Source organism: Numenius arquata, chromosome 18 (genome assembly GCF_964106895.1).
Source record: "Numenius arquata chromosome 18, bNumArq3.hap1.1, whole genome shotgun sequence".
Classification (NCBI taxonomy): Eukaryota; Metazoa; Chordata; class Aves; order Charadriiformes; family Scolopacidae; genus Numenius; species Numenius arquata.
In genome coordinates this window covers 7579280-7607034 of record NC_133593.1, presented here as the reverse complement: position 1 = coordinate 7607034, position 27755 = coordinate 7579280, and the positions used below count along the sequence as shown (strand labels likewise).

The following is a 27755-nucleotide window of genomic DNA, read 5'->3' as shown; positions in this document are numbered from 1 at the left end:
CCCCTCGCCCTCGGGGCATCCTTCTGTGCAGCAGTGACCCTTCTCGGGGCTTGCAGCACAGGAGAAAGGCTGCGGTCTGGGGGCAGGAGACTGCGCTGACCCATGTCTCCTCCTCTCCTCCCGACCCGGGGCCCCCAATCCATCATGTCGGCGGACAAAGCCCTTTGCCAGCCGCCGCCACCCGCCGCGCTCTGTACCGATAACCCCACGCTTCGCTTGCGAAACGAACGGCCCTTTGCCCCCACCCCCCCACCCCGCCCCGCTCCCCGCCCCGCTCCCCGCCCCGCTCCTTCCTCCCAGCCCCGGGGGAGGCGGGGGCGGGCAGCCGGGGCGGGACACGACCGGGGGTGCCGGTACCGGTGCCGGTAGGGCGGCGGGATGGGGTGGGCGCTGTTGGGTGCGGGGTTACTGCTGGCCTTCTACACGCTGCTCCGCTACGGGCTGCGCCCCGCCGCCCCCCCGCCCCGCGCCTGCCCCGAGCTCCGCGGCCGCACCGCCATCGTCACCGGTGAGCGCCGGGAACGGCCCCCGGGAACGGCCCCGCCACGGCCCGGCCCCCGCGCTCACCGCTCCCGTTCCGTTCCGCAGGGGGAAGCGGCGGCATCGGGGCGGCCACGGCGCTGGAGTTGGCCCGCGGGGGGGCCCGCGTCGTGCTGGCGGCCCGCAACGCCCTGCGGGGGGAGGCCGCCGCCCGCCGCATCCGCACGGTGAGCGCCGCCGCACCGGCACCCCCCGCGGGACATTCCTGGGCACCCTCGGGGGACTCCCCAGGACATCCTCGGGCAACCCCAGGACAACCCCGTGGCCACCCTCAGGAGACCCCTATGGCACACCCCTGAGGACCCCAGGGGCACCCTTGAGACACTCCTATGGGACATACTTGGGCATCGTATGGGCACCCCCAGGACACCCCAAGGGTACCCTTATGAGACATCCCCCCCCAGGACACCCCTGGGCATTGCCCGTGACACCCCCATGGGACATTGCTGGGCATCACATGGGTAGCCCCAGGACACCCCTATGGGCACCCCCAGTACACCCCCATGGCACCCCTCCTGGCACCCAAGGGGCACCCCTGATACACCCCAATGGGACATCCCTGGATATCACATGAGTACCCCCAGTACACCCCCATGAGTATCCTTGGGGAACCCCCAGGCACCCCCAGGAGATCCACATGGCACACCACAGGGAGAACCCCTGGGACACCCCATGAGACATCCCCCGGTACCCCAAAACACAGGCACCCTGCATCGTGAGGGATGCATGGGCACCCCCAGCCCAGGCATGGGGCACCCTCAGGACCCCCAACACCCAGCCCCCACCCCAGGCAGGGTGCCACCTCACCCCCAGGCAGGGTGCCCCCCACCCCGGCCCTGCCCCAGGCTGTGCTGTCCCCGCAGGAGACAGGGAACCCGGAGGTCCGATTCATGCAGCTGGACCTGGCCAGCCTGCGCTCGGTGCGAGCCTTTGCCAGCACCTTCCTGCGCCAGGAGCCCCACCTGCACCTCCTCATCAACAATGCGGGTGAGCCCCAAGACCCCCCCCAAGTTCCCCCTGCACCCCCAGGGCACCCACTCTGGGCTGGCATTGCCTCCTTTTTGCAGGGGTGAGCGCCGGGGGCACGACGGAGGATGGCTTCAGCCTCTCCTTCCAGGTGAACCACCTGGGCCACTTCTTGCTGACCCAGCTGCTGCTGGAGCGGCTGCAGAGCTGCGCGCCCAGCCGCGTGGTCATCGTCGCCTCCCGCGCCCACTGCGCCGGCCGCCTGCACCCCGACACCCTGGGCCGCCCACCCCCTGGGCCGCTGTCAGCCTTCCAGGACTACTGCGACAGCAAGCTGGCCAACGTGCTGCACGCCCGCGAGCTGGCCACCCGCCTGGAGGGCACCCAGGTGACGTGCTACGCCGTGCACCCAGGTAGGGACGCGGAGCTGGGGAGGGTGGAACAGGGTGGGCTCACCCTTGGCATGTGCGTGGGGTGTCCTCTGCATGGGGTGTCCCTTTGCGTGGGGTGTCCCTTTGCGTGGGGTGTCCTCTGCACGGGGCGTGCTCTGCAGGGAGCCACCCTGCACATGGGGCCTCCTTCGCACGGCGTGGCTTTTGCACGGTGCAGCCTTTGCACAGAGAATTCCTGGACATGGACTGTCCCCTGGCACGGAGTGTCCTTTACATGGCGTCTCCCTCTGCACGGAGCATCCCTTTGCACGGAGCAACCTTTGCACAGTGTCCCTTTGCACAATGCACTTTTTGGCACAGAAGAAAGCGCACGAAACATCCCTTGTGCACAGCGTGTCCCTTTGCAGGAGCATCCCTTTGCACAGTGTCCCTGTGTACAGTGTGTCCCCTTTGCACGGCGTGTCCCTGTGCACGATGTGTCCCTTTGCATGATGAGTCCTTGTGTACGGCGTGTCCCTGTGCACAGTGCACCTTGCACAGAGCATACGTTTTGCACGGAGCACCCTGCACCACTGACCCACGCACCACTGGCCACGCTGCAAGCCCAGACAGGGCACAGGCAGCGCCCCCCGGGGAGGCCACAGCAGAGCTGCCTGTGCAAAGGCCACCCTGGGGCGGTCACTACCATGTCTTGCAGCAAAACAACCGGCTCCTGTGTGGGCTCTTCCCCACCGGCAGCCAGGGTGTGACATGGCCACTTCCCTTCTCCCCAGGGTTTGTCAACACGGAGCTTTTCCGCCACACGCCGCTCTGGCTGAAGCCATTCTTCCTGCCGCTGGTCTGGCTCTTCTTCTGCGAGGCGGACGAAGGTGCCCAGACCTCCCTGTACTGTGCCACGCAGGAGGGCCTCGAGTGCTTCAGCGGCCGCTACTTCGCCAATTGCCGCCTGCAAGAGCCGTGGCCACTAGCCCGCGACGACCGGCTGGCCCGGGCGCTCTGGGAGGCCAGCGAGAGGCTGGTGGGGCTGGTGGGGGCTGGAGAGAGCCCCTCACCATCCCCTGCTGCTGTCGGGCAATAAAAGTGATGGTGGTGAATGGGAGGGAGCCGGCCGTCAGCACCTGTGCCAGGCTGGGTGGGAAATGGAGCCAGAGGAGGCAGAGCACGTCCGGAGCAGCCTTGCACACCCATTGCACGCTGCAGTGCACACACCCCACCTCGCACAGAATCACAGAATGGCAGGGCTTGGAAGGGATCTCATCAGAGAGGTGCTCCAGTCCCTTGATCATCTTCGTAGCCTCTGCTGGACACTCTCCAGCAGTTCCCTGTCTTTCTTGAACTGGGGAGCCCAGCACTGGACACGGTACTCCAGATGCGGCCTCACCAGGGCAGAGCAGAGAGGGGGATGACCTCTCTTGACCTGCTGGCCACACTCTTTTTAACACACCCCAGGAGACCGCTGGCCTTCTTGCCCACAAGGGCACATTGCTGGCTTGTGGGCAACTCGTTGTCCACCAGGACTCCCAGGTCCCTTTCTGCAGAGCTGCTCTCCAGCAGGCCAACCCCTAACCTGTACCGGTGCCTGGGGTTATTCCTCCCTCAGTGCAGAGCCCTACACTTGCCCTTGTTGAACATCGCGATTCCGCCCAACTCCCTGGCCCTGTCCAGCCTCGCTAATGACGGCACCGCCCTCTGCTGTGTCCCCCCCCTCTCCTCACAGCCTGCTGCCATCACGCCCACACAACCGCCTCCCAACATGGCGGCGCCCAGCGGACACTCAGCCCCCGCCCCCCGGAGGTGCGGCTCGGCTCAGCACTGACCCTCCCAACATGGCGGCGCCCGCGGGCCGCGCCTGCGACGTGCACCGCGCGGGGGCGTGGCGTGGCGGCGCGGGGGGTTGTGGGAGCGGGCGGTGAGGAGGAGGAGGAGGAGGCGACGGGCGGTTGTGTGGGCACCATGGGCAACTGCCACACGGTGGGGCCCAACGAGGCGTTGGTGGTGTCAGGTACGGCTTGAGCCTCGCAGGGGCTGGGGGGGGTCCCTGCTGTGGCGGGGAGGGAGGTAGGGGAGGTTGAGGAGGGGCTGTCATGGGGGAAGAAGGGCTTGAGAGGTCCCTGTCATGGGGGGACCCTGAGGGAATTAAGGTCGTGTGTCTCTGTAATGGGGTCTGCTAGTAGGAGGCCCCGATGGGAACTGGGGGGTCCTGGTTGTGCAGGGACTCTCAGGAGTTTGAGGGGTCCCTGTCATGGGGTCTGGTGCTGCCTGGGAGGGAGAGCTCATGTCCCGAGGGGCCTTTGGGGCACTGAGGGGGGATCCTGTGGTGGGGAGGGGCCTGGGAGATGCTCGGAGGAGGGTGGGGTGGTTATCCCTGTCATGGAAGAGCTCTGGCGAGGGTCCCTGCTGTAGGGGGGACCCTGGGAGCTGGGTGGGAGTGGGAGGCCTTGCCTGGGGGGAGGGTGTGGGATCTGGGGTGTGTGTTTGGGGATGCCTGCTGAAGGGTACCCTGTGAATTGGGCGGTGAAACTCCTGAAGGAGCAGTAGGATGTTGTTGGAGGAGGCCCTTCCTTGAGGGGGCACTGGGGGGGGATCCCTGTCATGAGGGGACCTTGCAGCGTTGTTCAGGGGGTGCCCTGCTGGGGGTGGGTGCTGGGGGTATCCCTGCCAAGGGGGTGCTCTGAGGCAGTGGGCTCTGCTGTGGGGTCCGTGCAGCACAGAGCGCGGTGGGCCAGGTCGTGGTGCCAGTGGCACACCCCGATGCTGCTGCTTTGGGATGATGTCAGGCAGTGGCACCAGCATGGCTGCTGGGCTCTGGGCCACTGCCAACAGCCTTTGGCTTGGATTATCAAGAAGCCATCCTGTTCCTGGGGGTCAGGTTGGTTTTCCTGGGGAGGGGGCTTCCTGCTGGGGCAGCGAGGGCCTCTTGGGGCAGGGCACCATGGGCCTGTCCCTGGGCTTCTCTTCTTATCCATCCTATCCTACCACTGCTTTGTTACTAGCGTGTCACCTGGCCTCTCGGTGATGCTGACACTGGATGCAGTTGATGCCCATCAGATTTGTGTAATTTTATCATCAAATAAGCTGGTTGCTTAGATTAGTGTTAAATAAACCAGCAGTGAAGTCCCCTGTGCCTCATTCAACCTATAGCTGCTCCAATATTCTGCTGAAGCTCTGGAGTGCACTTTGGCATAGAGCAGGCTGCATGTGGACAGGACTTAATTACCCTTAGGTGATGTAACAGCTTGCTGTAAGGGCTGGATACTTCACTCTACATGACAGGCTGGGGGCAAGTGCAAGGCAGTAAGCAGGTTAGATACAGATGTTTCTCTCTTCGTGTGCCCTCAATCACGTTGCATCCTTTCTGTCAATGCTGGACTAGTTTTGTGGCTAGCGCTGTGATGCTCAGACCTAAACTCAGCTGGGAAAAAACGTGAACGTCAAGGATGGCTACGATCACGGCTTTGCTGTGCATGTCAAACTGCGTTGTTGTGGTTTTGGAGCCAAAGCCTCCAGCAGGCTGTGACACTTGCTTCTGACTGGTCTGTAACCAGCTCATCTCTCTTGGATAACAGACCTGTTACAGGAATCACTGAGGAGATGCCAGAAGCAGGCTGCAGTTTTGGAAACAAATATGCCCGCTGTTGCGGCTGCTTCTAAGGAGTTACAAACCGCACCCACCAGCTGCCTGGAGCAGCAGTATTTCTTGCAGCTTTCCTGGTCTTCTCTGAGCAGCTGCTGCAAGTCTTTGCAGTTCCCAGCTTGGATCTAGAGCTGATGCTGCGCTTCGCTCCAAAGGGACCCCCAGGCCCCCTTCAAAATCAGCACCACTTGGTGAAATGCCACATCCGGCAGGAGGAATCAGGAAGCTGTGCTCCAGGTGCGCTGGGATGCCATTCAGTCTTAAAAACTTGGTTTCACCTCTGTTCAGCTCTGAAGTTTACAGAACACAGCTTGCAGGATGAGCCAGCAGGAATTTGTGGCATTTGCTTGCCGTTCCAAGTGTTACGCTTTCCCACAGCCAGGAGCAGCGAGCTGAGGACACTCCTTGATGTACAGCTGTGTTCTGGGAAGGGAGCACAAATCACGCCGGGCTCTGCAAGTCAGAATTGGGTTCGGTGCTGCTACCGAACATGGCTTTCCTCTGTCAGTGCCCAATGTGGTCTGCAAACACTTGCTGTCTCCTGAGAACACTGTCCCTGAGCTTCAGGGGCAGCCTGAGAGGTTGTGGGAGCTCTGCAGAGCCCAGCAGCGCTGCAGCTCCTTGTGCTTATGTGCAGAGTGAATGCCAGGGCGTTAGTGGGAGGCGTGTAACTACAAGCAGTTGTAGTTCCAGGAACTTGAGCCGTGTCTCTCTGGGGGAAAGCAAAGAGGACTTTGGGGGCCAGTATTTCTTTGCATGATATTAGGTTGGATTTGGGGAGAGAGGGGGAAAGGAAGAACACACCAACAGTAAATAATATTAAAAGCAGGCTTTTGGCCTGCAGTCCTGAATTGTCATACACTTGTTATTTGAAAGACTTCACTTTGTGGGAAAGCACCTCCAAATGGTGAAGCTGATTGGAAAGTTTTCTTTATTGTAAATGTAGCCTGTGCCTCTTGAAGGAAGATTGTTCACGTGCCTCCCCTGGCATGTGGTGTTTTTTCTGAGGAGTGGTGTTCATTCTTTTCACTCTCTTGTGAGAAGCTTGAGTTCCTTCAGTGCTCAAGGAGCAGCTGGCCGAGCCTTGGGAACGTCTGTGTGTGCAGGAGCTTCGTAGCCTTATTTGGGAAGCTGCTTCCCAGGCACGGGTCAGCATTCCCGCCAGCACCCGTGTCCTTCCTCTGTTGAGTAACACCAACTTCCTTCTAAGAAATTGTACTTGGTTAGCCAATGCATCTGGGAAATGCAGAGCCTGGGCTTTGTAAAAATGTTCTACAAATCCCTACAGAGGCGATGACGGTCTGTCTGAAATGTGGGTCTAACTTTGCTGGAGGGTAGCGGTGCTGGGTGCCTCCCGGTGAGGTTTGGTGCAATCTCTGAGGAGGCTTTGGCAGGCGCCCGATCCATCACTACATCCTCTCCAAGCGCAGCTGGAGCTGGTCGATTTTTCAGGGAGATACCCAAAGTACCTGTTCATCCTGATATCCGAATGTTCCCACCAGCTAAATAGGTTGTCTCAGATGTATGGTGCTGGTTTTGGGTTGCAGTCTGGTTGAATGCCGCTTTCGTGGCTAAGGATCGATCTGCAAGTTTTGAAATACAACGCTATAGTATTTCTGCAGAGTCTCATAATAAGGAGCTGTAATTTATAATAACCATGTTCATCTTACAGTTAAGTAAATAGTGTTGCCTGGATCTCTACAGTTGGGGCATTTTCCTTCTGGCTGCTGAGGGCTGCAGGGTGGCACTGTGCAGCAATGGTCTAGCAGCCAGAGGAGCTTCGAGGTGAGCACCTGAGGATATGTGACAAAAGAAGGTTGGCACAGCCCACCATGTTTCTGGGTCAGAACGAACTGCAGAAGTTCAGGACGTGAAAGGAGGAAAAAAAAGCGAGGGGAACTGCAGCCCGGTCAACCCAGCTGTATTTCCCAGGAGAATACTGAAACAAATACATTGCTTGTAAACACCTTGAAGAAAACAAATGCACGTATTTGCAGAGTGTGAGCTGTGCCCAGCTAATGTGACTTCTCTCTCAGGTGAGTTAGCACTCTCGGGGATGAGGAGGAGAGCAGATACTGTACACCTTATCTTGCCTTTACTAAGGCTTGTTATACTCTTACCATTTCTCAGAAGTCAGCTTGAGAAATATGGTCCAGCCCAGTTTCTCAGACTTTACTCTTTAGTCATTGCCCTTTGGGGCTCTTTGATCTCTTTCAAAGTAAAAAAAAAAAAAAGAGCTAGCAGTTAAATCCAGTTTTATGTAAACATTTCCTGCCGCACCCCAGCAGTCAGGGGTAGTTAACCCTTTCGGAGCTGCTCTGAGCTCTCGCATCCTGTTACTGCATCCTTCTTGTTATTCCATCTTTTCTATTCCTGCGAGAGGAACTGGTCATGATTTTGAGCCAATGCGACTGTACTGTTTTTGTGGTACTTCTCTAAGTTTTGAAAGCCTGAAATAACGTTTTCTTGAGGCTCTGCAAGCCCTTCCTGCAAGAGGCCTACAGTCCACAGTGCGAGGAGGAACTGGTTTCTCACATACTATAAAATTAATGTGAAACTGCCTGGAAAACCATTGCCAGGGAACTTGACAGTGGCTCACTGTTCAGCTGAAAGAATTTATCAAGCCAGTTCCTTGTTTTGGCTTGGATAATGGAATTGAGAATGTGCTCATTGAATTTGCAGACGGTACTAAGCTGGGAATGGATTCGAGAGCTTTGAAGAGCCGGATTAGAATCAAAACGAACTTGACAGATTGACCAAATGATCTGAAAGAAATACGATGCAGCTCAATTAAAGAGAACTGCAGAGAGCTACGCTTAGGTGAGAACAGCCGATTGCATGAAAATGGAACGGGAGATGATCCCGGCCCTGTCCTGCAGAAGGACATGGTGACCGTGCAGGAAGGAGTAGGCAGCTTCAGGGTTTCACGGGAGGTTTTGCCCTTGTCTGCATGCGTGCCTTTGGAGCCAGAGTTCAGAACCATTCCCCAGGGCTGAGATCATGCAGAAAAACTTCTAGCGGCACTGATTGTCGTCGGCCAGGTTTAACTGAGTGCTCCTGTGGTTAGGTTCTTCATTTTGGCTGGCCAAAAATCTTTCCCCGTGGTCGGTTTCATGCTGCCTGTGATGCTCAGTGGTTGCTATCCAGAGTGCAGCATCTCCATCTGAAGTCTCTAGCATGATATTGCTGGTGCTCAATACAGCTATTCACCACTTGCACAAAAGGCAACTTACGCAGCTCATCTGTGGTGTCTCCTTTTCAGGAGGTGGTTCTTCAGCTTTTTTGCAGGTGGTGGGGCTCCAGATTTCCCTTGTCAGGTGCTTATTAAATCTCCAAGACTTGCAAATTTCTCTTCACAAAGCATAGCAGAAAGAATAGCATAGATTAGCCTCGGAGCTTTCCTTTTGGTTTCCAGGAGGAATTCTGGGGTAGTATCTCTGTAGGTTTGTTGTGTAACTTCATTGTGGTTTGTCTTCTCTGGGTTTCTGTTTACAAGATGAGTTAAACTAAACGTGTGTTTTTAAACTCACCCTGTAGCATTGATACTCATAGCTTAAAACAAGTCATTTTGATATAGATTACATCCAAAACTAGCTGGCCAGCATAATCTGCTGTAGTGACCATCAAAGGATTTTATGGATTCAACTCAGAACCCTGCATCATTTTAAATTAATTTTTGTTAACCTTGTGCCATTTCTGCATGTGGACAAAGCCTAATTTATATGCACAGCAGGGCCTAAGAACCAGACACCGATTTTAGTCTAGACCCTGCTTTTATTACGTGATTTTATGTTTGCCATTGCTGCCTTCTCTCCTTTTCATTACGCCTTTTGTCAGTAACTGTTTTCAATTATCATTTTTTTCCTTGTCTTTCTGCACTGGCTTGCTACCACCCCATGATATTTCCCAGCACAGGGCCGTTGCTCTAACAAACCCAGCTTCTGTCCAGCTGGACCAAGCTGTTTATTCCCGATTTGAGGAGGAGACTCCAGCACCAGATTGCCCTGACCCGAGGGGTGAAAGGTGGCAGCTCTCTCTGTGCAGGTGAAGGCAGCGGCGTCTGCTCTGTTCTCGTGTTCAGTCTCTGGGAAGGAATGTAGTTATCGAGTTATCGTATCAGCCTGTTTACCACAACCTGATTTCTGAACGCTCACCGCTTCCTGCCAGAATACAAGCTCATTGCCTCGAGTTACCTTGGGAGAGCAAACAACACAGAGCTTGTTTGCATCCTCAGATTGTCCCAGCTTTGATGTTTTGAGCCCCGTGTCCCTATAAATGGTGGGGCTCCTCTTCTTTCCTGCATGCCATCCATCAGGGCAGCAGCTTCCTGCATCTGCTGAGAGCTCCATTTATCTACAAACTCCCAAGCGATTAATCTTACTTCATAAACGAAACCCAAAACAAACAGACAACGCGCTTTCTACTGGCTCTGGGAATTCTTGCTTGAACACGGGACCCTTTCGTTTGGGCAGAGGCCAAGCTGGATGGCAGCTTCCCGGCTATGAATCCTCTGTTTGTAGGGCGCCTGGCTGCTGTACACTGCCCCGGAAGAGGCACCGTGGATGTTTGTGGAAGCGGTGGCCAAGTGGCTGTGAGACCCGGGCTGCTAGAACAGTGGGCGTATTATAGCTGGGAAAGGCAATTTCCCTGCCAGATCTCATTGTGCAAGAGGATTTATTCTTCAGCCTTGCAAAGGTTTCACTTTGTTGGTTCCTTTTTCACTTGCTCTCTGAGACTTGGGAAAGAGGCTGTGGGGCTGCAATAGAAAATGAGTGTTCAGCTCATCTGACTTGCGTTACCAGGACGGAGCTCTGCTGCGCTCAGATGTCCGGCTCGCATGAAAGCAACCAGCTGGCATCCGGCTCCTGTTTGATGTGTTAGTTTTCCCTGTTTGGTTTTTTTTTGTTGTTTTTTTTTTTTTTTTTCTTATGCCTTGAACACTTTTTGACACATAATCTAGCTTAGTGAACTCTGCTGTGCGGCAATGCTGCATGGCGCTGGGAAGCAAATGTGGCTCGCTTTGGGTGTGTTGCTAAATAAGGTATTTCCTTGAATTTACTGTGGAACAAAAGAAACATCTACATGGAGAGGCACATTTTTGTAACAACGGTGGGTTTAGGGTGCAGAGTTTTCTTAGAACGTTATTATAAAACAATTACCAGAGGTTCTGTAAAGACCACATAGACCCTATGAAATAAAATACCTTTCCATGTGGAGCTGCTTTTCCCGGCTGCCAGAACACCTCCCTTCCTGTTCTTGGAAAACAAAGGCCTGGCTAAAAGGCTGATCTAACTGGGCTGGTGTCCTCCAAGAAATGTTAAAAGGCATTGCGGTTAATATTCTGCAGGATATTGTGTCATCAGCTTCTGTAACTCCTTGCCTCGCTGAAAGAGGCTTCCAGCTCCAGGAAGAAGCTATCCAGAGGCTGTCTCAGAGGTGAGAGGAGAATATTCCTCTAGGCTGTGGAGCACAAGAGACCTGAAAAAGCGTGTACATCTGTTTCCCATTTGTGTTTACTTCCTACTGAAATCAGAGGGTGAAGAATTTTAGATGGGGCTGAACTGCTGGTTTAGTGGAAGCTGTTGGAGTGATACCTTTAGCTAAGACCAGAAGGTGGCTAAATACTTGTGGATGGGGAGAAGGAGGAGGGTGGGGATGGGGAAGAGAGAGTCCTCTCCTGCCAGCATGCCGGCCTGGATGTGTGCTGCCTTTGCTGCTTCTTTTTGACCTTTTGCAACAAACTTAATAAACATCGTCTCTCTTTCAAGAGCTGTCTTTTGTGGCTTCCATCTGCTGGCTTCATAGTTCTCCCTTTCCCCTCCCGCAGCGCTGCAGCCGCGCTGTTTTCCCTCAGTGCCTGCCCTTCCACTGCGCTGGCTCTGTCTTGCCTGCGTAGATACGTCCTGCAGGGCTGAAACTGTCTGTTGCTCTATTGGTACAGCGCTTGCCTTGCTGAGGCCCTCGGGCGTTGCTGTAATAAGTGTGATTATGGATAACAGGCTAGGGAGGGACCGATGGCTTGATCTGCTGAGAGATGGCAGCTTGCAGCCCTGGTCCGAGCTGGGGAGCTGCAGAGCTCCTCCCTTGCCAGGCATGAAACCTAGGGCTGGTCACTGGCAGGGTGCTCTCTTGGAAGGTAGCAAACATCTTATTCCTTGAATTGAAGATGTGAAAATCCAGGCAGCATCTTCTGGCTTCACTGGTCAAATCTTAAAATGTGTCGGAGGAGTTCTAGAGGCTGCCCAAACTCTGGGCGCAGCCAACTCTCTGAGGGACCATCAAAGTCTCAGACACTGTAGTAATTGCACAAGCCAGAACTAGGAGATGTTTTTAGGAGCTCAAGGGTTCTTCCCTCCTCCAGCACTGACCTGCCAGCTTTTTGGTGGGTTTAAAGGGGTTTGCAGTGTGGGTGAGGGAAAGAAGATGGATTTCTTACATGGCTTTCCATGACAAAGCTGCATGCTTCATGATACTGAAGCATGTATGTACTCCTAAAAGTGCTTAAACTGCTTAACAAAACTAAAATCCTGGTTTGAAATACAGTTGCTTTCTGTGTGTTACTGTGCGTCGTACTGAATTACTACTAATAGTATTTTCCAATTTTATAAGACAATTCTAAAAAAGAATTGCCTTTGGAAAATTGCCATGTGAAGCCCCTGAAGGTGAGGAGAGCTTTGGGTTCCCCGGTGGCCAGCTGTGTTATGGCCATCTGAAGGGTGTTCCAGGGCCTCTGTGGATCTTGGAAAGAGTTTTCTGTGTTCATTGTTTATCAGACACTGTAAGAATGCTTGGATTCTTCTGGGTCATGTTACAGAGCTTGGCTTGGTAGCACCCGTTGCTGTAACACAGCCGAGCTGAGGTGCTACCCCTGCTCCGAGGAACTTGGGGAACAGATGACCCCCTCCCTGCAATGTGACCTTTCTTCAGCACCTAGAGGTTGGGCAGCCTCTTGGGAAGTTGTTCTGCTCATGACTCAGTTTGGGTGCAGATTTTTTCCTGACTTTTTCCTGGCAGGTTTTTTCCCCTTTAATCCCTACATCTCTGTGCTTTGTGCTGTGCTGCAGGTGGCTGCTGTGGCTCTGATGTAAAGCAGTACGTATACGGAGGCTGGGCCTGGGCTTGGTGGTGCATTACTGACACCCAAAGGTAAGGAGACCCCTGTTATTTATGGGTTTTGGAGTATGAGTTAGGCAAAGCCATCCCAGTGGGGCTGTCAGCAGTATCTTTAGGAACATGGGACTGGACACTACATGTGAAACCATGGATGAGCATCAACCCAGCTCACTGCCCGTGGCTATGGGCAGCCCCTGGTCCTTTGAAGGATGCTGTAAGTAGCTGGAAAGACCAGTATGTCCCCTGTGTAGCACCTTGAACGTGAGGAATGTGGGGTCACTCACAACTGCACAGCTTCTGCTGTCCTCTCCTTTGAGTGGTGGGGGCTGAGATTGTCCCCTGCAGGAGGCAATCCTGTCATTTCAACCCTACCTGACAGTAAATGATGACGGGCAAAATAAAATTGCAGGATGGGGGAGTTCTATGCTGACTGTTTGCATGAGGACAGCTGGGTATCACAGTGCAAAAGACAAAAAAGAAAAGAAATCCTATGCTTTCAGCTGAAGTACTTGTCAGGTGACCTCTCTGTCCACACCTTTCCTCAAACCCGAGGCAATCAGATATTTTTTTTTTCTTTTTTTGGTTGTTTTTTATTTACATAAACCCCACCAAGCTGAGAGGGCCGTAGCCTGGCTGGTCAGTGTGTCTCTTCCTGTGCTGGTGCAGCGAGTGCTGAGGAAGGCAAGAGCCCTGCTCTCCTCTCTGCTGCTTTTGCAGCGCTTTGCAGCCACGAGGCTCTCACAGAGGTGCTGGCCAGCGTGGCCACCAGGCTGGCTCATCCATGGGTTCACAAGAGGACCTGAATTCTGCACAGTATGGCCCAAACCCTCATCCAGTAACAAACACGTTTGTGGCATGCAGTGGGCCAGTGCACCCTCCTGCTCCTCAAGTCTCTTCTTCTAAAGATGTGCTGGCGGCTGTCACCTCGGGAGCAGACTGTGTTCCTATTTCAAACCATGGGATTTCCTTTCTCTCCCTTTCCTCAGTCGTGGATTTTGCTTGCTGCTTCTTACCACGCTGCTCTCTGAACTAATGTGCTGTGATGGTGCTGCTGTCCTGCTAACGTAGCTCTTCCTCTTTAGGACCTATGGGAATGTTACTCTGTCCTAACACCTCCCTCTTGCTCACTGAAGCAGGTTTCTTCCATCTGTGTAAAAAAAATAATAGGGAAAAAGGACAAAGATGTGACTTTTAGGTTTTTGCACTGAGTGATGGCCAAAGGTTCTAGTTAACCCGTACTGCCTGATCTTGCCACCTCTTTTCCCTGTTCACATGTTGCCACCAGCAGACAAAGTGAGCATGTTGCTGCCCTTGCTCTGCAGATGACACACCACCGTAGCTGCTCTTCACCTGGCAGCCAGGCAGCTTGCCTTGTTCGAGGGTTTCTGGCTGCTGCTGGCAACTGACTCACGACAGCTCTCAGGTCCTCTCCCAGGTGGCTGGTACTCGGAATTGCTACGAGAGCCTACCATAGTGCTCCGGCTGCATGAAGAGGTCTCAGCTAACACCTGCTGCTTTAGCCCAGGCTCTCCGGTGATGCTCAGACGAGGTGGGAAGGGAAGGAAAGACCCAGCTTGTGGGCTCAACGCTTAACAACTGCGTTTGATCCAGACAAGCTTCATTCCCAAATTTTTGTGAGGGAAAACTGTTGATTTGAACAAGTTGTTTCTGCTCCTCCTTTTGTTGCGTGGGAAGCCCAGAGAGCAGCGCGGGACCTTGACCTGCCTTGTGCAGGAGATAACAGATGTATTCGGGAGGCTGACTTAGTAAGTTAAGCAAAGGCTGAGCCCAGGGCCAAGAACTGCTTGCCAGGAATGAGCTGTCATATGATAGAGGTCTGTGCGTTCTTTAGCAAACGGGGCTCTTGACAGGAATGCCAGCACCCAAACAAATATTTTACTTTAAAATCTATACCCTTGGTTCATGCCATGGTATATGGGGCTTAATTCTCCTTTTGAGAACAGAGCCTTTCCAAATACCATAAGAGGTGCCACAGATGGAGCCTGCTGTATTAACTTGAAGAGTGAGGCAGATTTCCTCCTCTGAAATTAGGACATCTTTTCTGGAACTACCAGTGCTGAAAGCAAGAGAGACAGCAGCAATTGTGTTGCTGTCAGCGGCATCCCGCCAGGTAGCACTAACCTGGGAACAAAAGGAACAGTTAGAGCTGGCAGGGTGCTGGGCTCTTATCCTGCTGCAACCTTGAGGACTGGGAAAAAATAATAAAATCCTGTCCCTGTTTAAGGGTCAGAAATAAAAGCAGTGAGAGAGGCAGCCTCTTAACATGCCTCTGGGGGAACCAAATGGTGTTACTCAGCTTCTCAGGACAGCACTTGGAAGCACCTTCTCTTATCAATGCCTTTGCCAGGGGTGGGTAGCCAAGTACCTGACATTTTCATTTTTCTGGCCGCTCTTAAATGTTGGCATAGAAGCATCTAAATTATTACAAAATGGAATTTTCTGTTTGTGAAAATTTCCAGCAGAGAATTCCAGCTGACTCCAGGATGGCAATCCAGGTGGGATATGTAGTTCAGTTTCATCTGCGGTGACTTGAGGGATGCAGGGTGGAGACGAGCCCCTCCCAGCCCATTTATCCTCATTAAAAAAAGCAACTGGATGCTGTAAACTCCCTGCTGTGACGAGGGAAGCTGCTCCGGCCCAGCGTTACGGAGCCCTGGGAGCAGGCAGTGGGAGAAAGGCAAACTGAACAGGAAAAAGCTGAAACCTGAAAATCTCGTCTGTCCTTTGCAATGAGTGTCTTACTCTCTGTTAACTGCTTTATATATTTGCTGTCCTACCCTTATTCCTCGCTGCTCAGACTGTCTTTGGAGGTTATGACCATCCTCTGTCGCTGTGAGAATATTGAGACGTCGGAGGGGGTCCCACTGTACGTAACGGGGGTTGCACAGGTAATAATCCACCGGCTTCCTAACATCCTGTCTAACTGTTTATCCCTCTGTTTTGAGCAGCAGCAACAGCAGCAGCAGCAGCAGGATAACATAAAAGTTAATGGTTTTCTAATGGGACAGTTGAAATCTCAATCCCCTCCTCTCCATCCCCTTCTCTGGCGCTGACCCTGGGGTGCACTCCACAGTTTATAGGTAATGCAGACAGATGTGTATTTGGCGAATTCCAAATTCAGCATCAATGTACTGGCTCCTTCTGATAATGCTACAGACGTTTGCTTCAGCTGTAACCCTTTCCTCGACAGCGCTGTCTCCAGTGTGTGCTTGGTGGAGAGCAGAAGGGCATCTGCTTTTTGTGTGGAGCCACAGCCAGGCCAGATAGGGTTCTGGGCAGGATTTTGGCAACTTTTGTGCCGTTTCAAAAGGAAGCCTATACATATGTGGGGAAATTACAACCATACCTGGCTCTGGGGTTTTGGATATGGGTTTCCACTCAGCCCTTCTTCCTCCACACGGAGACAGTGCCCGTTCTGGATGTTGTCACGTTTGAAAGGACAGCATGGAGACCTTGGATGAGTTTCAACACAAAGGACTAGCATTTGCACTGTGAGCAGCTATGAACCAGTGTAACAGTAATTACCAAACATCCCTGTGACTTGCCAGCTAAGAAGCAGCACAGTATTGAAATTAAATTCAAAGTATAGATTAGGTCTTCAGAAGGCTAAAATCCTGCACTAGCTGATTACAGCTGTGAAAGCATATGGCAAAAAATGCCTGTGCACGTCCTGGACAGTGGGATCTGTTTTATCAGCTCCCGACTTGCGTGCCAGTTTAATTAGGACAGCGGCCAAGGCAGGCATGAACTTGCAGAGATGCATTTGAGCACCTCCAGCCAATCCTGGAGCGACTCAGTGCGCACGCAGCAGCCCAGCGCAGCCCCTTCATGGTTCAAATGTCTGACCTAATGTTCACTGACACGGCTCTCTGCCCTGTGGCTCCCTGTCCTGACTCCCACTGCCTTCCTGGCTTGTTACGGCTGACAGTAGAGCCAGGCTTTGCTTCCTGAAGCAGAACCTGCCACGGCCAAGCATCTCTCGTTTTATCGAATCGTGGTCCGCAGGTTGCTGGGTCTGGCCAAAGTACCTCCAGTCCACCTTGGGTGACTGAGAAAGCCCAGGAGCTGCGGGATCTGTTCCTGGGTGCCTGATACCATACAAGCATGGCCCTGAAGAGATGAAGACTCACTTTGAGCTGTCTTTGGGTCAAGGGACATAGGAAAAAGAGAGGGAAAGGTAGACCAGGTCTGTGTTAATATTAACCCAGCAAGGGCAAAGGCAGGACTGCTTCTTGCAGCATCAGCCACAGGTTTTTGCCAAGCACCAGGGCTCATGTGGGGATGGCAACGTGGGGTGGGCGGGAGCGTCCCGGGTCCATGCTGTACTTTTAAACCAGTGACACCAGCCAGTGAGAGCACATGCTGCCCCGGCGTTGGGCAGCGTGGCACAGAGGGCCCTTTGGGGTCTCAAAGCTGCTAGCCTCTGGCCACTTCGCTAGCCCAGCTAAAGGGAAAGGGTCACAGTATCGTTTGCAGTCTGGCTTCTAGCCTTTCTCTGCTGATAAATTGCCTTTAAGCATTACCTGAAAGTCTATTTCTTGGCCAAAGTGACTTCTCTGTCTCCAGTCACAGATGCAGTCCCTCGACTGCATTCTGTGCCTGTCTTACATTACCTGTGATGAGTGCGGCAGGTAGCCCGGGGCAGGAGATACAAAGGGAAGAGCTGAGTGTGTGTTACCTGGAAACGTGCAAATATTTTACGTTTTTTGGCAGGATTTCCCTAGAGATAATGACGTTACAGCCCAGGTGTGAGGACGTAGAGACGGCGGAGGGGGTAGCTTTAACTGTCACAGGTGTGGCACAGGTACAGTAACTCCAAAACATCATTTCAGGAATGCATGTCTCTAACTTACATCTGGTTTTCCCTCTTAAGAGGTTACTGTTGTCCAGGAACAGAAGCCAACTGCCTTGAAACAAATTCTTGTACAAAACCACACTGTCCTTATTGGTTCAACCACACTTCAGCATGTCCCGTGTTGTGAAGGGGGTTGTGACCTCTCCTCCTCTCCCCAAAAATCATTCCTTTTTTTCCGGTGTCTCATTTGTCCACGTGGCAAATGAGGTGTATGTGGGTGACTTGATCTGTTTGTGAAACGCTGATGTACTGCGGTGCCCCTGAAGCTGTGTGTGACCCCGCAAGGCTGAGCCGTTCACTCCCGAGATGGTATTGAGCATTATGTTGCTTTGGATTATTATTATTATTAGCATGTGGACCTTGCAGTTCTTCACAGTGAGTTAAAGCTTAAAGAAAGAACTTCATCCCTCCAGGCAGTAAAATTTGTGTGTAAAATTTTTGGCTTGAATTGAATTTCGATTCTCTCAAGCCTTCTTTGTATGTGAAAACCAGCTCTTGCTGCTTGTGATAGTACAGTTAAACACCTGCATTTCCTAGACTCTGAGATCTGCTGCCCTGATAGAGAGTTTGTCCTTGTGACCAGGTTCTGCCTTGGGGAGGATGCTGGGAAGAAAATGTTTTTAGGTTTCGACTGAATTTGACTCCTCAAATAGGCAGCTGGATGCTTTGATTGAAAATCGCTCCTGACAGCTTATTCTGGGTGCATAAAAAACAAGGTAGTGATTCTCAGAGCGCACACGAGGCTGCGGTCACCGTGTGTCCAAGGCAAGTCCAGGTCTGTGGTTGCAGGAGAGGTGACTGCCACGTTCCCTGTGCTGAGCGGTGGAGCCGAGGGGAGCTACGGAGTGATGCAGTGATGTGACCAAAATCCCACCTGCGTCAAAAGGCTCCCCCCAGGGAAGAGCACTGTGGCTGCCGCAGCACTTTTAAAGACCAAGCGCTTGACAGATTTCACCCAGTGCTTTCCAGAGCCGCGGATTCCTCCCCAGGTTCATTGATTTGTTCTGAAGTGGCATTGCAGAGGAGCTGCGTGCTGTCTGTGCGTAGCTGAGGATATGAATTCCGTCAGGAGCGGTTTCTGGATTGTCACACATGGCAGAAGGGCTGGGCACAACTGTGACTCAACGGCGGATAATCCATCGCCCCGCTGCTCTTGGGGAACGGGGCTACATGCAGGAGCACCAGCGTGGGAGCCAGCATCCTGGGCTCATCCTGGCTCTAATGGTGTGAACCAGCATCTTGTTTTCAATTTTTCAGTTCTTTATATCCTTTTAGCTGTTAATGTGTCACGTAGCCACGGTGGTCTTTGCATGGTTGGCAAAATAAATTCGTAGGCTTTTCCTCCTGTATTTGGAAAAGGTATTACTGTGAAACCAGCATTCCTTTTTGTCCTAGTTTTGGGACATCCTTCCATTCCCTACAAAATGGTCTAGGCTTTGCAGCGTGCGCTAGCAGAAAGCTGAATCACTAGGTGCCTTGATTTAAAAATGCAGCTCCCGATTAATCTCATTTATGTTATTCTCTCTTGTCGCTGTTCATTTTTTTTTACTGTCCATTAATTTTAAAGGCTTAAGCTTGTGAGATGCAAGGAGTTACCATGCAAAAAGCGGGCTTGAGGCAGTTGGGAAAGCGTGTGGCAGAGGTTACCTTAATTTTGCAGAAGAGTTTTGGAGGCAAACATTTTTCTTCTAAGGGCTTGTGCAAAAAAGGAAAAAAGCAAATGAATTATTACTGGAGAGACACCTTTTAAAATGTTTGCCGTAATAATAGAAGTGCTTAACGGGCATAAGGATGCTGTTCTTTTTTTGAGGAGGGATGTAATGAGTTGCCTCCTTCCTGCGTTTGCTGGGTGCTTGGGATGCTGCTGCCTTAGGCCACACCGGGCTTTGTATCCTTCCCCGATACCATTTTTCTAAGCTTCAAGCTAATTGGATTGTCTCTGCTGGCCCCTGGCTGTGATTGCAGCTGGCTGGAGCTGGATGGGGTGGTATCGATCCTCGGGGTGGGATTGTTTTCTGGAGGCTCTCTGATTTCCTCCAGCTGAACTCTCTCTCTGATGTGAGTGACATTTGAAGATGCACCGAGTGTCGCGGTGCCCTGTCTGAAATACTGGAAACAAGCTGAGCACAAATTGCTCAACTCTTGGGTTTTTTTGTGCAACCTTTGCTTTATAGGTTGACATCCACATTAGCTGGTGGCCAGGCTTGTTCAGTCTGTCCGGGATTTACCGGCTGCTGGCTGGCTTTATTCACAGAGGCTGAATCGTTCCTTGCTCCTGTTAATTACTGCAGGGACTCTCTTAAGGAACATCCCGCTCTGTGCTCTGACTGTCCTCTCCAAGGCTCCCGAAGGGTGGGGATTGTTTAGAGAGGTGGAATTGCTGGCAGATGTATGCCATAAACGTTGCTGCTGAGTCTAATTGGTTTTGGTATTTGCAAGAAAACCTCACATTTGCTGGGAGATGAGCCTTGTGCGAGGCCCCTGCGCCCCAGTGCAACTGCATGAGCAGCTCTCTCAACTCCCCCTTGTGTAGAGAGTGGACACTGCTGGCCCAGGGTGCAGGGACCAGAAACTGCTGTGGCCTGGCCCCGTAAGAAGCCCAGAGAAGGCAGAAAGAGGATTGCCATGCTTGCCAGGGAGTCAATTTGGCATTTTGACTGGGAGACCCAGCCTGAGAAGCAAAGGTAGGAAATAGGCTCAGCCCAGGCTGGTGTTTCTTCATGTTACTAGAGGTAGAGTTGTGGCAGCTGAGTCCTGGTGAGCTCAAAGCATCTAATGCGGTCTGCATCTGGTCCCCTTAGAGGATTGTGGCTGGTCCCAGTTGTCCTGCTCTCTGGCAGTGCTGGGGACCGGGTGCTGCTGTCTGGCTCTGGAGATTAAGGATCATTTTGGACTCATGGACTATCAGAACAAGCTTTCTCAGGAAATAGTTGTGTTGCTTTTGCCAGCAGTTTGACCCTGAAACTGTCCTGTAGGTGGCTGGATGAGGTCTGTAGGCTGTGAACCCATCAAGAGCATGCATTGGAACCCTCGGGGGGCCCCTGTGCAGCACCTGAAGCTTCTGAGGTCTCTGAGCCAGGACCATTCTGGCATCACAGGTGGCAGCAGGTCCAGCCAGAGCCCTTGGGGCAGGACGCAGGGTGTCACCGGCATCTCATGGGACAGGAGGCGCTGCCCAGCCCAGATGTCTCCATGAGAGGGTGCTGTGGGACCCTCTCAGTGCCCAGAGGCACTGGTATGGCCCTGCTTTCTTCGCCAGTGATACCAGACACACAGACGTCCCAGTGTCCAGGCTTTCCTGAACCCTCAGACTAGACCTGGCCACCAGGAGCTGTCACCTTGGTGGGTTGTAGCTCCTCATAGCTGGTTCCTGTAGAGCTCCATGAGCGCACATCTCCACTGCCTAACATACTCCATAGGGGTTTTTAATACACTTTGCCTTTAAAAAGCATCCCTTTGACCAACAGGACCACCTTAAGACCTTGGCTTGTCTGGACCTGGGGATGCTTTTACATCTGGCCCTGATGGTGGGAGGGGAAAGTAGTGCTGGAGTGGCCATGTCCCACCTCTGGGTATCGATACTAGACTGACACTGCGGAGCAGGACAGCCACATCCTGGCTGTGGCACACTGGAATCACTGCAAAGGGTGGCTGGGAGTTCCCAGCCACAAGCAGGATCAACCAGTGTGCTGCGGCCATCTCCTCTCATCTCTCCTTGCAGGGAACACCAAATGGAGCCCCTGTTCCCAAGCTGCTCCTTGGGCATTTGAGAGTCCTCCTTGTTCTCTGCCTTTCCTATGTCAGAAAAATTAATTCTAGTGAAGGAGGAGGAAGAGAAAGATAACGAAATGGCTTTTGGCCAGTAGTAGTAATAGAAATCCCTCTCTCCTAGGTATCAGTGGCTGAACTGGTACTTCAGGGCTCTTTGGTAGAGTTTATCAGGTGGGACTGATGGCCCTACAAGGGCCAGGCTTTGTCCCCACATCACCCAGTGGCCACTGCTGTGGGAGCTGCAGGGAGCACCTCTCTGTGCTGAGCTGCAGTGGAGGTTTGGAGAGGGGTCTGGCCCAGATGCTGCTGCATGTGCCTCCAGCAGGGCTGACCCCAGCAGCAGTGAGCGGGGGCTTCTTGCCTGGTCTGGTGGCCTGGCTCAGCGTGGTGACAGCTCAGCATGGTCCCTTGGAGCATTGGTAGCGTAGGGGTCTGGCAGCCTGGTGGTGGTACTGCTGCTTCTGCTGCTGCTGTTGGCTGCCTGTCCCTCTTCGGATAGGTGCCTTCAGTCCCTTTGGGTTTGTCTCCTGTCTCCAGGTGAAGATAATGACTGAGAAGGAGCTCCTGGCTGTGGCCTGTGAGCAGTTCTTGGGGAAGAACGTGCAGGATGTGAAGAATGTGGTCCTTCAGACACTAGAGGGGCATCTGCGCTCCATCCTAGGTGAGGAGGGTCTCACACTCTTGAAGGCGTCTTGAGTAGCTTTCTCTCTTCTCTGCTGGCTAGTCCCAGCAGTGTTGCTGCCACCACAGCAGCCACAGTGGGTGCTTCCTCTGCTGGCTGCAGAGGTGGCATCTTAGATGGTTCCTCCCCGACAGAAGCTCCTGCTGTGTTGCTGGATGTTGTGATAAGTGAGTTTTCAGTGCCTGCACTAAGAGATGTCTGAGTCCCTGGGGGTTACAGGTGCATGGGGTGGTTGTGCTTGTGAGACTGAGACATCGGTCTGCCCTGCAGGGTCTGGGCAGAGGATTACACCCTTGCGCCCAGGCCTAAAGAGATCAGGGGCAACGAGGATGTTGTTGATCTTAGGCCCACGCCACTGTGTTTTAATTGTTCCAAATAGAGCACTTTGCCTTCTGTCCCTCTGCAGGTACCCTGACAGTGGAACAGATCTACCAGGACAGGGATCAGTTTGCCAAGCTGGTGCGGGAGGTGGCAGCTCCCGACGTGGGTCGCATGGGTATCGAGATCCTGAGTTTCACCATCAAGGTACACCCAAGATGCAGGGTGCTGCGCCGCGGGGCACCCGGCAGCGCTGTAGAAGCAGCACAACAGAGCCTGGCCCTGGCTCTGTTGCAGGTGGCTGGAAAGGTGGCTGGAAAGGCTGACAGCCTACCCCAGCCCATGGGAGTTCCCATGACAGCATGTCCTGTATCCAGGCAGCTGGGCAAAGAGAACCCAGTTCTCTGCCTCTGTAAACACGACGCAGCTCCTGGAAAGAGCTCGCTGATAACCAAGCCTCCAGGGAGCCAGAGGGAAGATGTCAGGAGAGCCCGCCTCTCCCTGTCACACCTGCTTCTGTTTGGCATCAGGCTGACATGGCTCTTTCTGACCCTGGTCTAACCACACAAATGGTTGCTCTGAGCTTCAATGGGAAGGGAGCAAGATGGAGCCGCTCGTTTGAAGTGGTTGTGACTTATCTTCCCCTCTCCAGGACGTCTATGATAAAGTGGATTACCTGAGCTCCCTAGGAAAGACTCAGACTGCGGCTGTCCGAAGGGACGCAGACATCGGTGTGGCAGAAGCCGAGCGAGATGCTGGCATTCGGGTGAGTCCGGAGACGTGCTGGGCGTCCCCAGAGCAGCCTGTTTTGCTCCAGCTGCACACCCTGGAGCTCTGCTCTCTGTTTCCTCTCTGCAGGAGGCAGAGTGCAAGAAAGAAATGCTGGATGTCAAGTTCATGGCAGATACCAAAATAGCAGATTCCAGACGGGCTTTTGAATTGCAGAAAGCTGCCTTCAATGAGGAGGTCAACATTAAGGTGAGAAGTATCTGACAGCCCACCGCTGTTCCCTGGTTGGTTCATGATGGTGGTGGCAGCTCTGGGACTTGCGAGCTTCCTCCCCCTGTGTGTGTTAGGAGAGCTGGAGGTGGAGAACCCAGGTTTTTATGTCACAGTGTGAGCTCCTTGCAGCAGATTCCTCTTCTGCCCTGTTTGCAACAGTTAGGTGGACTGGGAGGAGAGGAAAGGATGGGGAGGGTCATCCAAGCTGAACCTGGAGCTGGCTGGGCTCAAGTGCTGTGGGGAGAACTCACAGGGAAGTACAGCAAGAACTGCTCTGAGGATGGGGACATCACCTCTGGGTGGAGGTTTGGTCCAGAGCAGGAGCCACGTCTGTTTTCAGGGCCTACCAAGGGTCATTATGCCTGTGGGCAGGAGATCACAGCCAAGACCCCTCTTCTCATCTCTCCCCTGTGCAGACTGCAGAGGCCCAGCTGGCCTATGAGCTCCAGAGCGCCCGGGAGCAGCAGAAGATCCGCCAGGAAGAAATAGAAATTGAGGTGGTGCAGCGCAAGAAGCAGATCGATGTTGAAGAGAAAGAGATCATCCGGATGGAGAAGGAGCTGATAGCCACCGTGAAGCGGCCAGCCGAGGCCGAAGCCTACCGTATCCAGCAGATTGCTGAGGGCGAGAAGTGAGTGAGTCCCTGACCCGGTCCAGCCCTGAGCCCGGCTGTGTGCTGGGCTGGGGTGAGGTGGGAACAAAGTGCAGCAGATCCTGCACTGAGACCCAGCTCCTGGGCTCTCTGTGGGGCAGGAACTTGGCTGACGGAGGGAGGGAGGCAGTGCTGGGTAACGCTGTGGGGATCTGGGCAGCTGGAGGGCTGGGTTTCCCTTTCCAGGGTGAAGCAAGTCCTCCTTGCTCAGGCAGAGGCAGACAAGATCCGCAAGATCGGAGAAGCGGAGGCCTTTGTGATTGAGGCCATCGGGATGGCAGAGGCTGAGAGGATGAAGTTGAAGGCTGAAGCGCTCCAGAAGTACGGAGATGCTGCCCAGCTGGCTCTCGTGCTGGATGCGCTGCCTGAGGTGAGAAGGGAGCAGCTTTCCCCCACTGTGGGCAAATGGTGGGGAGTTCCCAGGCTGGACCAGGCCTCCTTGGGGCACAGAGAGGCCCCATGTAGTGGGGATCTTACCCAAGAGGCTGGTGAGCAGCTCCTTGACTCTGCTCATCCCACCCTCCTTCCCTGCCTCCCCAGATCGCTGCCAAAGTGGCTGCTCCCCTCTCCAAAGTGGACGAGATCGTTATTCTCAGCGGAGAGAGCAGCAACACGACATCCGAGGTGAACCGTCTGCTGGCCGAGATCCCCGCCTCTGTGCGCGCCATCACTGGTGTGGATCTCGCAAAGGTGAGCCGGGCACCGGCAGCTGGAAATTCCTGCAGCTCTTAGAGCACGGGGACTTGCCTGAAAACTTTCAGACTCCTCAGGAGCCTCTCCTGCCCCAGCCCTGCCCAGCTGCAGAGGGCAGGCACCTCCCTGCCTCCCCCTCTTCCATCCTATCCTAACAGCTTCTCTCTTCCCCTCCTACAGATTCCCCTGATCCAGAAAGTCACTGGTGCCCAGGCATGAGGCTGGCCAGCCCAAAGCCGGTGAAGATGACTCCCTGTTATGCACTCAGACGTCAACTGCCTTCAACACGTGGGAATTCCTTTTATATCAAAGACAATCGGAGTTTCATTTTTGAGCTCTGGTGCCTTATTTTGTAGGGCCAGAAAGATGCATGTCCAATCAAGCCACTGTTTTTATTACAAAGGGTGGGAGGGGATTTATTTTGTAACTAAACAGTATATTATATCAGGCTGGGGTTTGGATCTGGCAGCTTGTCTGGTGTTGCAGTCCTGGTGCCTTGCTGTTCTCTGTCCTCAGGTGACCGCCCAGAGCTCTGAGCAGAGGCTTGGTGGGACATGGAGTGTGGAGCTGTGGGAAGAGAACAGCCAGGACCCAACTTCCCTGGGCTCCCTGCCCTCCTGTAGCCACCCTCCTGGGCATTGCCAAACCTCTGCCTCTGCCCACAAGCTGTTTTTTGTCTGGCTTTCTCCGTGTTGAGTGTCTCACCCACAGGGCCCCCGCAGTGCTGGCTGTCCTGCCCAGGCTGGGCTCCCTGGAGGTGACAGTCACAGCCCTGGGAGGGTGACAATCAGGCACCGCCCGTGGGTGCTCCAGTCGGTGCTGGCTCCAGTGCTGCCTTCCCTCGGACAACTTTCTTCCTGGGCTCTGGAGATGGGAGAGCTTTTGGGGGGGCTGATGGAGCGTAAATGGAGGAAGCCCAACTCAGCCCTGCTCTGAGCCAGGCTTGGCGAGGTCCCACCACCAGCAATGCCAAAAAGTAGCGCCGTACCAAAGCCACCCCATCCTCCGAGAGGGAGGTGAGAACCCTGAGCCTGCTGTCCCCGAGTGCCGTGGGACATCTTGCCCCCCACAACTACTAATGCCACGGATGAAAGGGCATGGGGGGGGCCAGGCAGGGCACTGCAGTGGGGACAGGGCAGGGTACTCCACCACCGTGGCCCGTACAGCTGGCCAGGGACCAGTGCTCCTGGGGCTGTGGCTGTGACAAGCAGCTGTGCTGGTTGGGGATGCCCCAGCAGGAGGTGCAGAAGCCCCTGCCTCACTCAGCCCCCCTGCCTCTTACGGCCAGTGGCTTTGCTGCTCTGAGTGACAATGTGAAAGAGGTTGTCCCCTGTGTGTGTGTCCCATACTCCCCACAGGGCCATGGAGGCCCGTGCCCCTTCTCCGCCTGTCTTGTCGCCTGTGCTCAGTGTGGCTGTAGCAGCCAAAACCACGTGTGAATTCAGCCTGGTGGTGTTTTGGTGACCTGTGCTGGCACCGCGGGGTGCTGGGGGTCCCTACACTGGCTCCTTCACCCACAGCTCGGTGCCACCCTCCCCGTTGCCGTAGGGTGGGCACAGGTCCCCCCCTCCGCCCTCCTGACCGTAACCCCAGTACTGGCCAGTCCCTTTGCCAGGAGTGACCCGCTGTGGGGCAAATGGGTGCCATGGGGCTGCCGGCACCCCGTCCCCCTCCCTGCCGCCGGGGTGGGGAGGACTGACCTTATCAGCCTCTGGCTTGTGCTCGCCCCACGGGGCCGCCGGCACAGATCTGGCACTTGCCGGCGGGTGTGCCGGGCGAGGCGCCCTATCTGCATGTGCGTGTGCATGTCTGTGTGTCCCCCCCGTCACTGCTGTACGATAATAAAGCCTTGTCACCACCTGCCTTGGCTCTTGTCCTGTGCCTCCTGCACCCATCTTCCCCCCACCACCACCCCCCCCACCGCAGAACCCCTGGGAAGTGCCAGAGCTGGTGCTTGACCAGCCGTGGCTTGGGCTGGCCCAGAGGCTGCTGGCTCTGGAGTGGGCAAGCGTTCCCTTTGGGATGGGGGATGCATGGAAGTGAGGTCCCAGGTCACAACTGCTCCTACCAAGCTCCTGAGAGCTTGTGACCTCTCTGTGGTCACTGTGTCCCTGTGGGCTCCTTGCGCCATTCCTGGGGCAGCTCCTGGCTCAGTCTTAGATGGGGTGAAGCCTTGTCCTGCTCCTCACGTGTGAGCACGGAGCCAGGAGACACCAAGGGCAGCTGGTGACCTCCAGCTGCATCACCCTCATTAACCTGGGGAGCTGATCACTGTGGGGGTACCCCAACCACTATCGCTCCAGGGCTGATGTGGGTCAGAGGCTCTTTCTGTCCCAGCAGCCAGCCTGGTGGGAGCAGCTCGTGCTGCCACCATGTCCCCCGGCTCTGCTGCAGACCCTAAGGAGCCCTGTGCCCTTGCCCTGCTGCCAGAGCCCCCTGTCTCCATGGGGACCAGGCAGCACCCGTGTCCAGTGCCACCCTGTGAGCTTGGGATCCCCATCCCAGCCCCACACACCTTTCCCTGCACTGGGGGACAGCAGGGTGGCTCTGGGGCTACCTGTCCTTCTCAGGGTCAGCCTGCGAGCGGGAGCGGTGACAGCCAGCAATGGGGCTCATCCTGGGGGGGTGCTTTGCTGCACTGCCCTCCCCGGGGCAAAGGCGGTACCCTCATGAAGACCCTCTGTGCCCCTCCAGGGCTGGGCAGGGGCACGGACAGGACAAAGGGCCATGTCCCATATGCCCCGCAGCAGGGTGGCCCTGCAGATAGGCTGGGTGGGGACGGCTCGGCAGCCCCCCCGGTGGCTCCTTATCTGCCACCAGATACACTGCCCTGGAGCAGCATGGCCAGAGGGAGGGCTGTGGCACTGGGGGTCCCTACACCAGCTCCACAGCCGGCCTGGGGGACACTTGGGTTCCCTCTGCCCCCTGGGGTGCAGGGCCATGGGGCAGGGCTGCCCTCATGTAAGTGTGGGTGCTGAGCAGGCTCAGGGGCCAGCCCAGATGGGGACAGTCCCATGGGGCTCACCTGGGGCTGGCCAGGCTTGGGGAATTCTTGGGGACACTTTGCCTACGTGACTACTCTTGGTGCTGGGGTGCCTGTGCCACAGTTTGGGGAG

At 54.6% G+C, this 27755-nt stretch overlaps 1 protein-coding gene across 3 annotated transcripts; it reads left to right on the top strand.

The window, feature by feature from the left end:
- The first annotated feature begins 378 nt into the window (after nt 1-378).
- On the top strand, nt 379-26502 carry FLOT2 (flotillin 2). Of its 3 annotated transcripts, XM_074160438.1 has the most exons (14): nt 379-508; nt 589-707; nt 1404-1527; nt 1608-1919; nt 12597-12678; nt 17380-17470; nt 21830-21953; nt 22381-22499; nt 22945-23058; nt 23151-23270; nt 23711-23925; nt 24133-24316; nt 24487-24636; nt 24820-26502. In XM_074160438.1, exons 1-14 carry the CDS (start codon nt 379-381, stop codon nt 24856-24858), a joined length of 1923 nt encoding a protein of 640 aa, XP_074016539.1. In that variant the 3' UTR covers nt 24859-26502. The 3 variants fall into 3 exon arrangements, with proteins under 3 accessions (XP_074016539.1, XP_074016540.1, XP_074016541.1); XM_074160439.1 differs by lacking the exons at nt 379-508; nt 589-707; nt 1404-1527; nt 1608-1919 and adding an exon at nt 3800-3900; XM_074160440.1 differs by lacking the exons at nt 379-508; nt 589-707; nt 1404-1527; nt 1608-1919; nt 17380-17470 and adding exons at nt 3852-3900; nt 15464-15554.
- Nucleotides 26503-27755: the final 1253 nt, after the last annotated feature.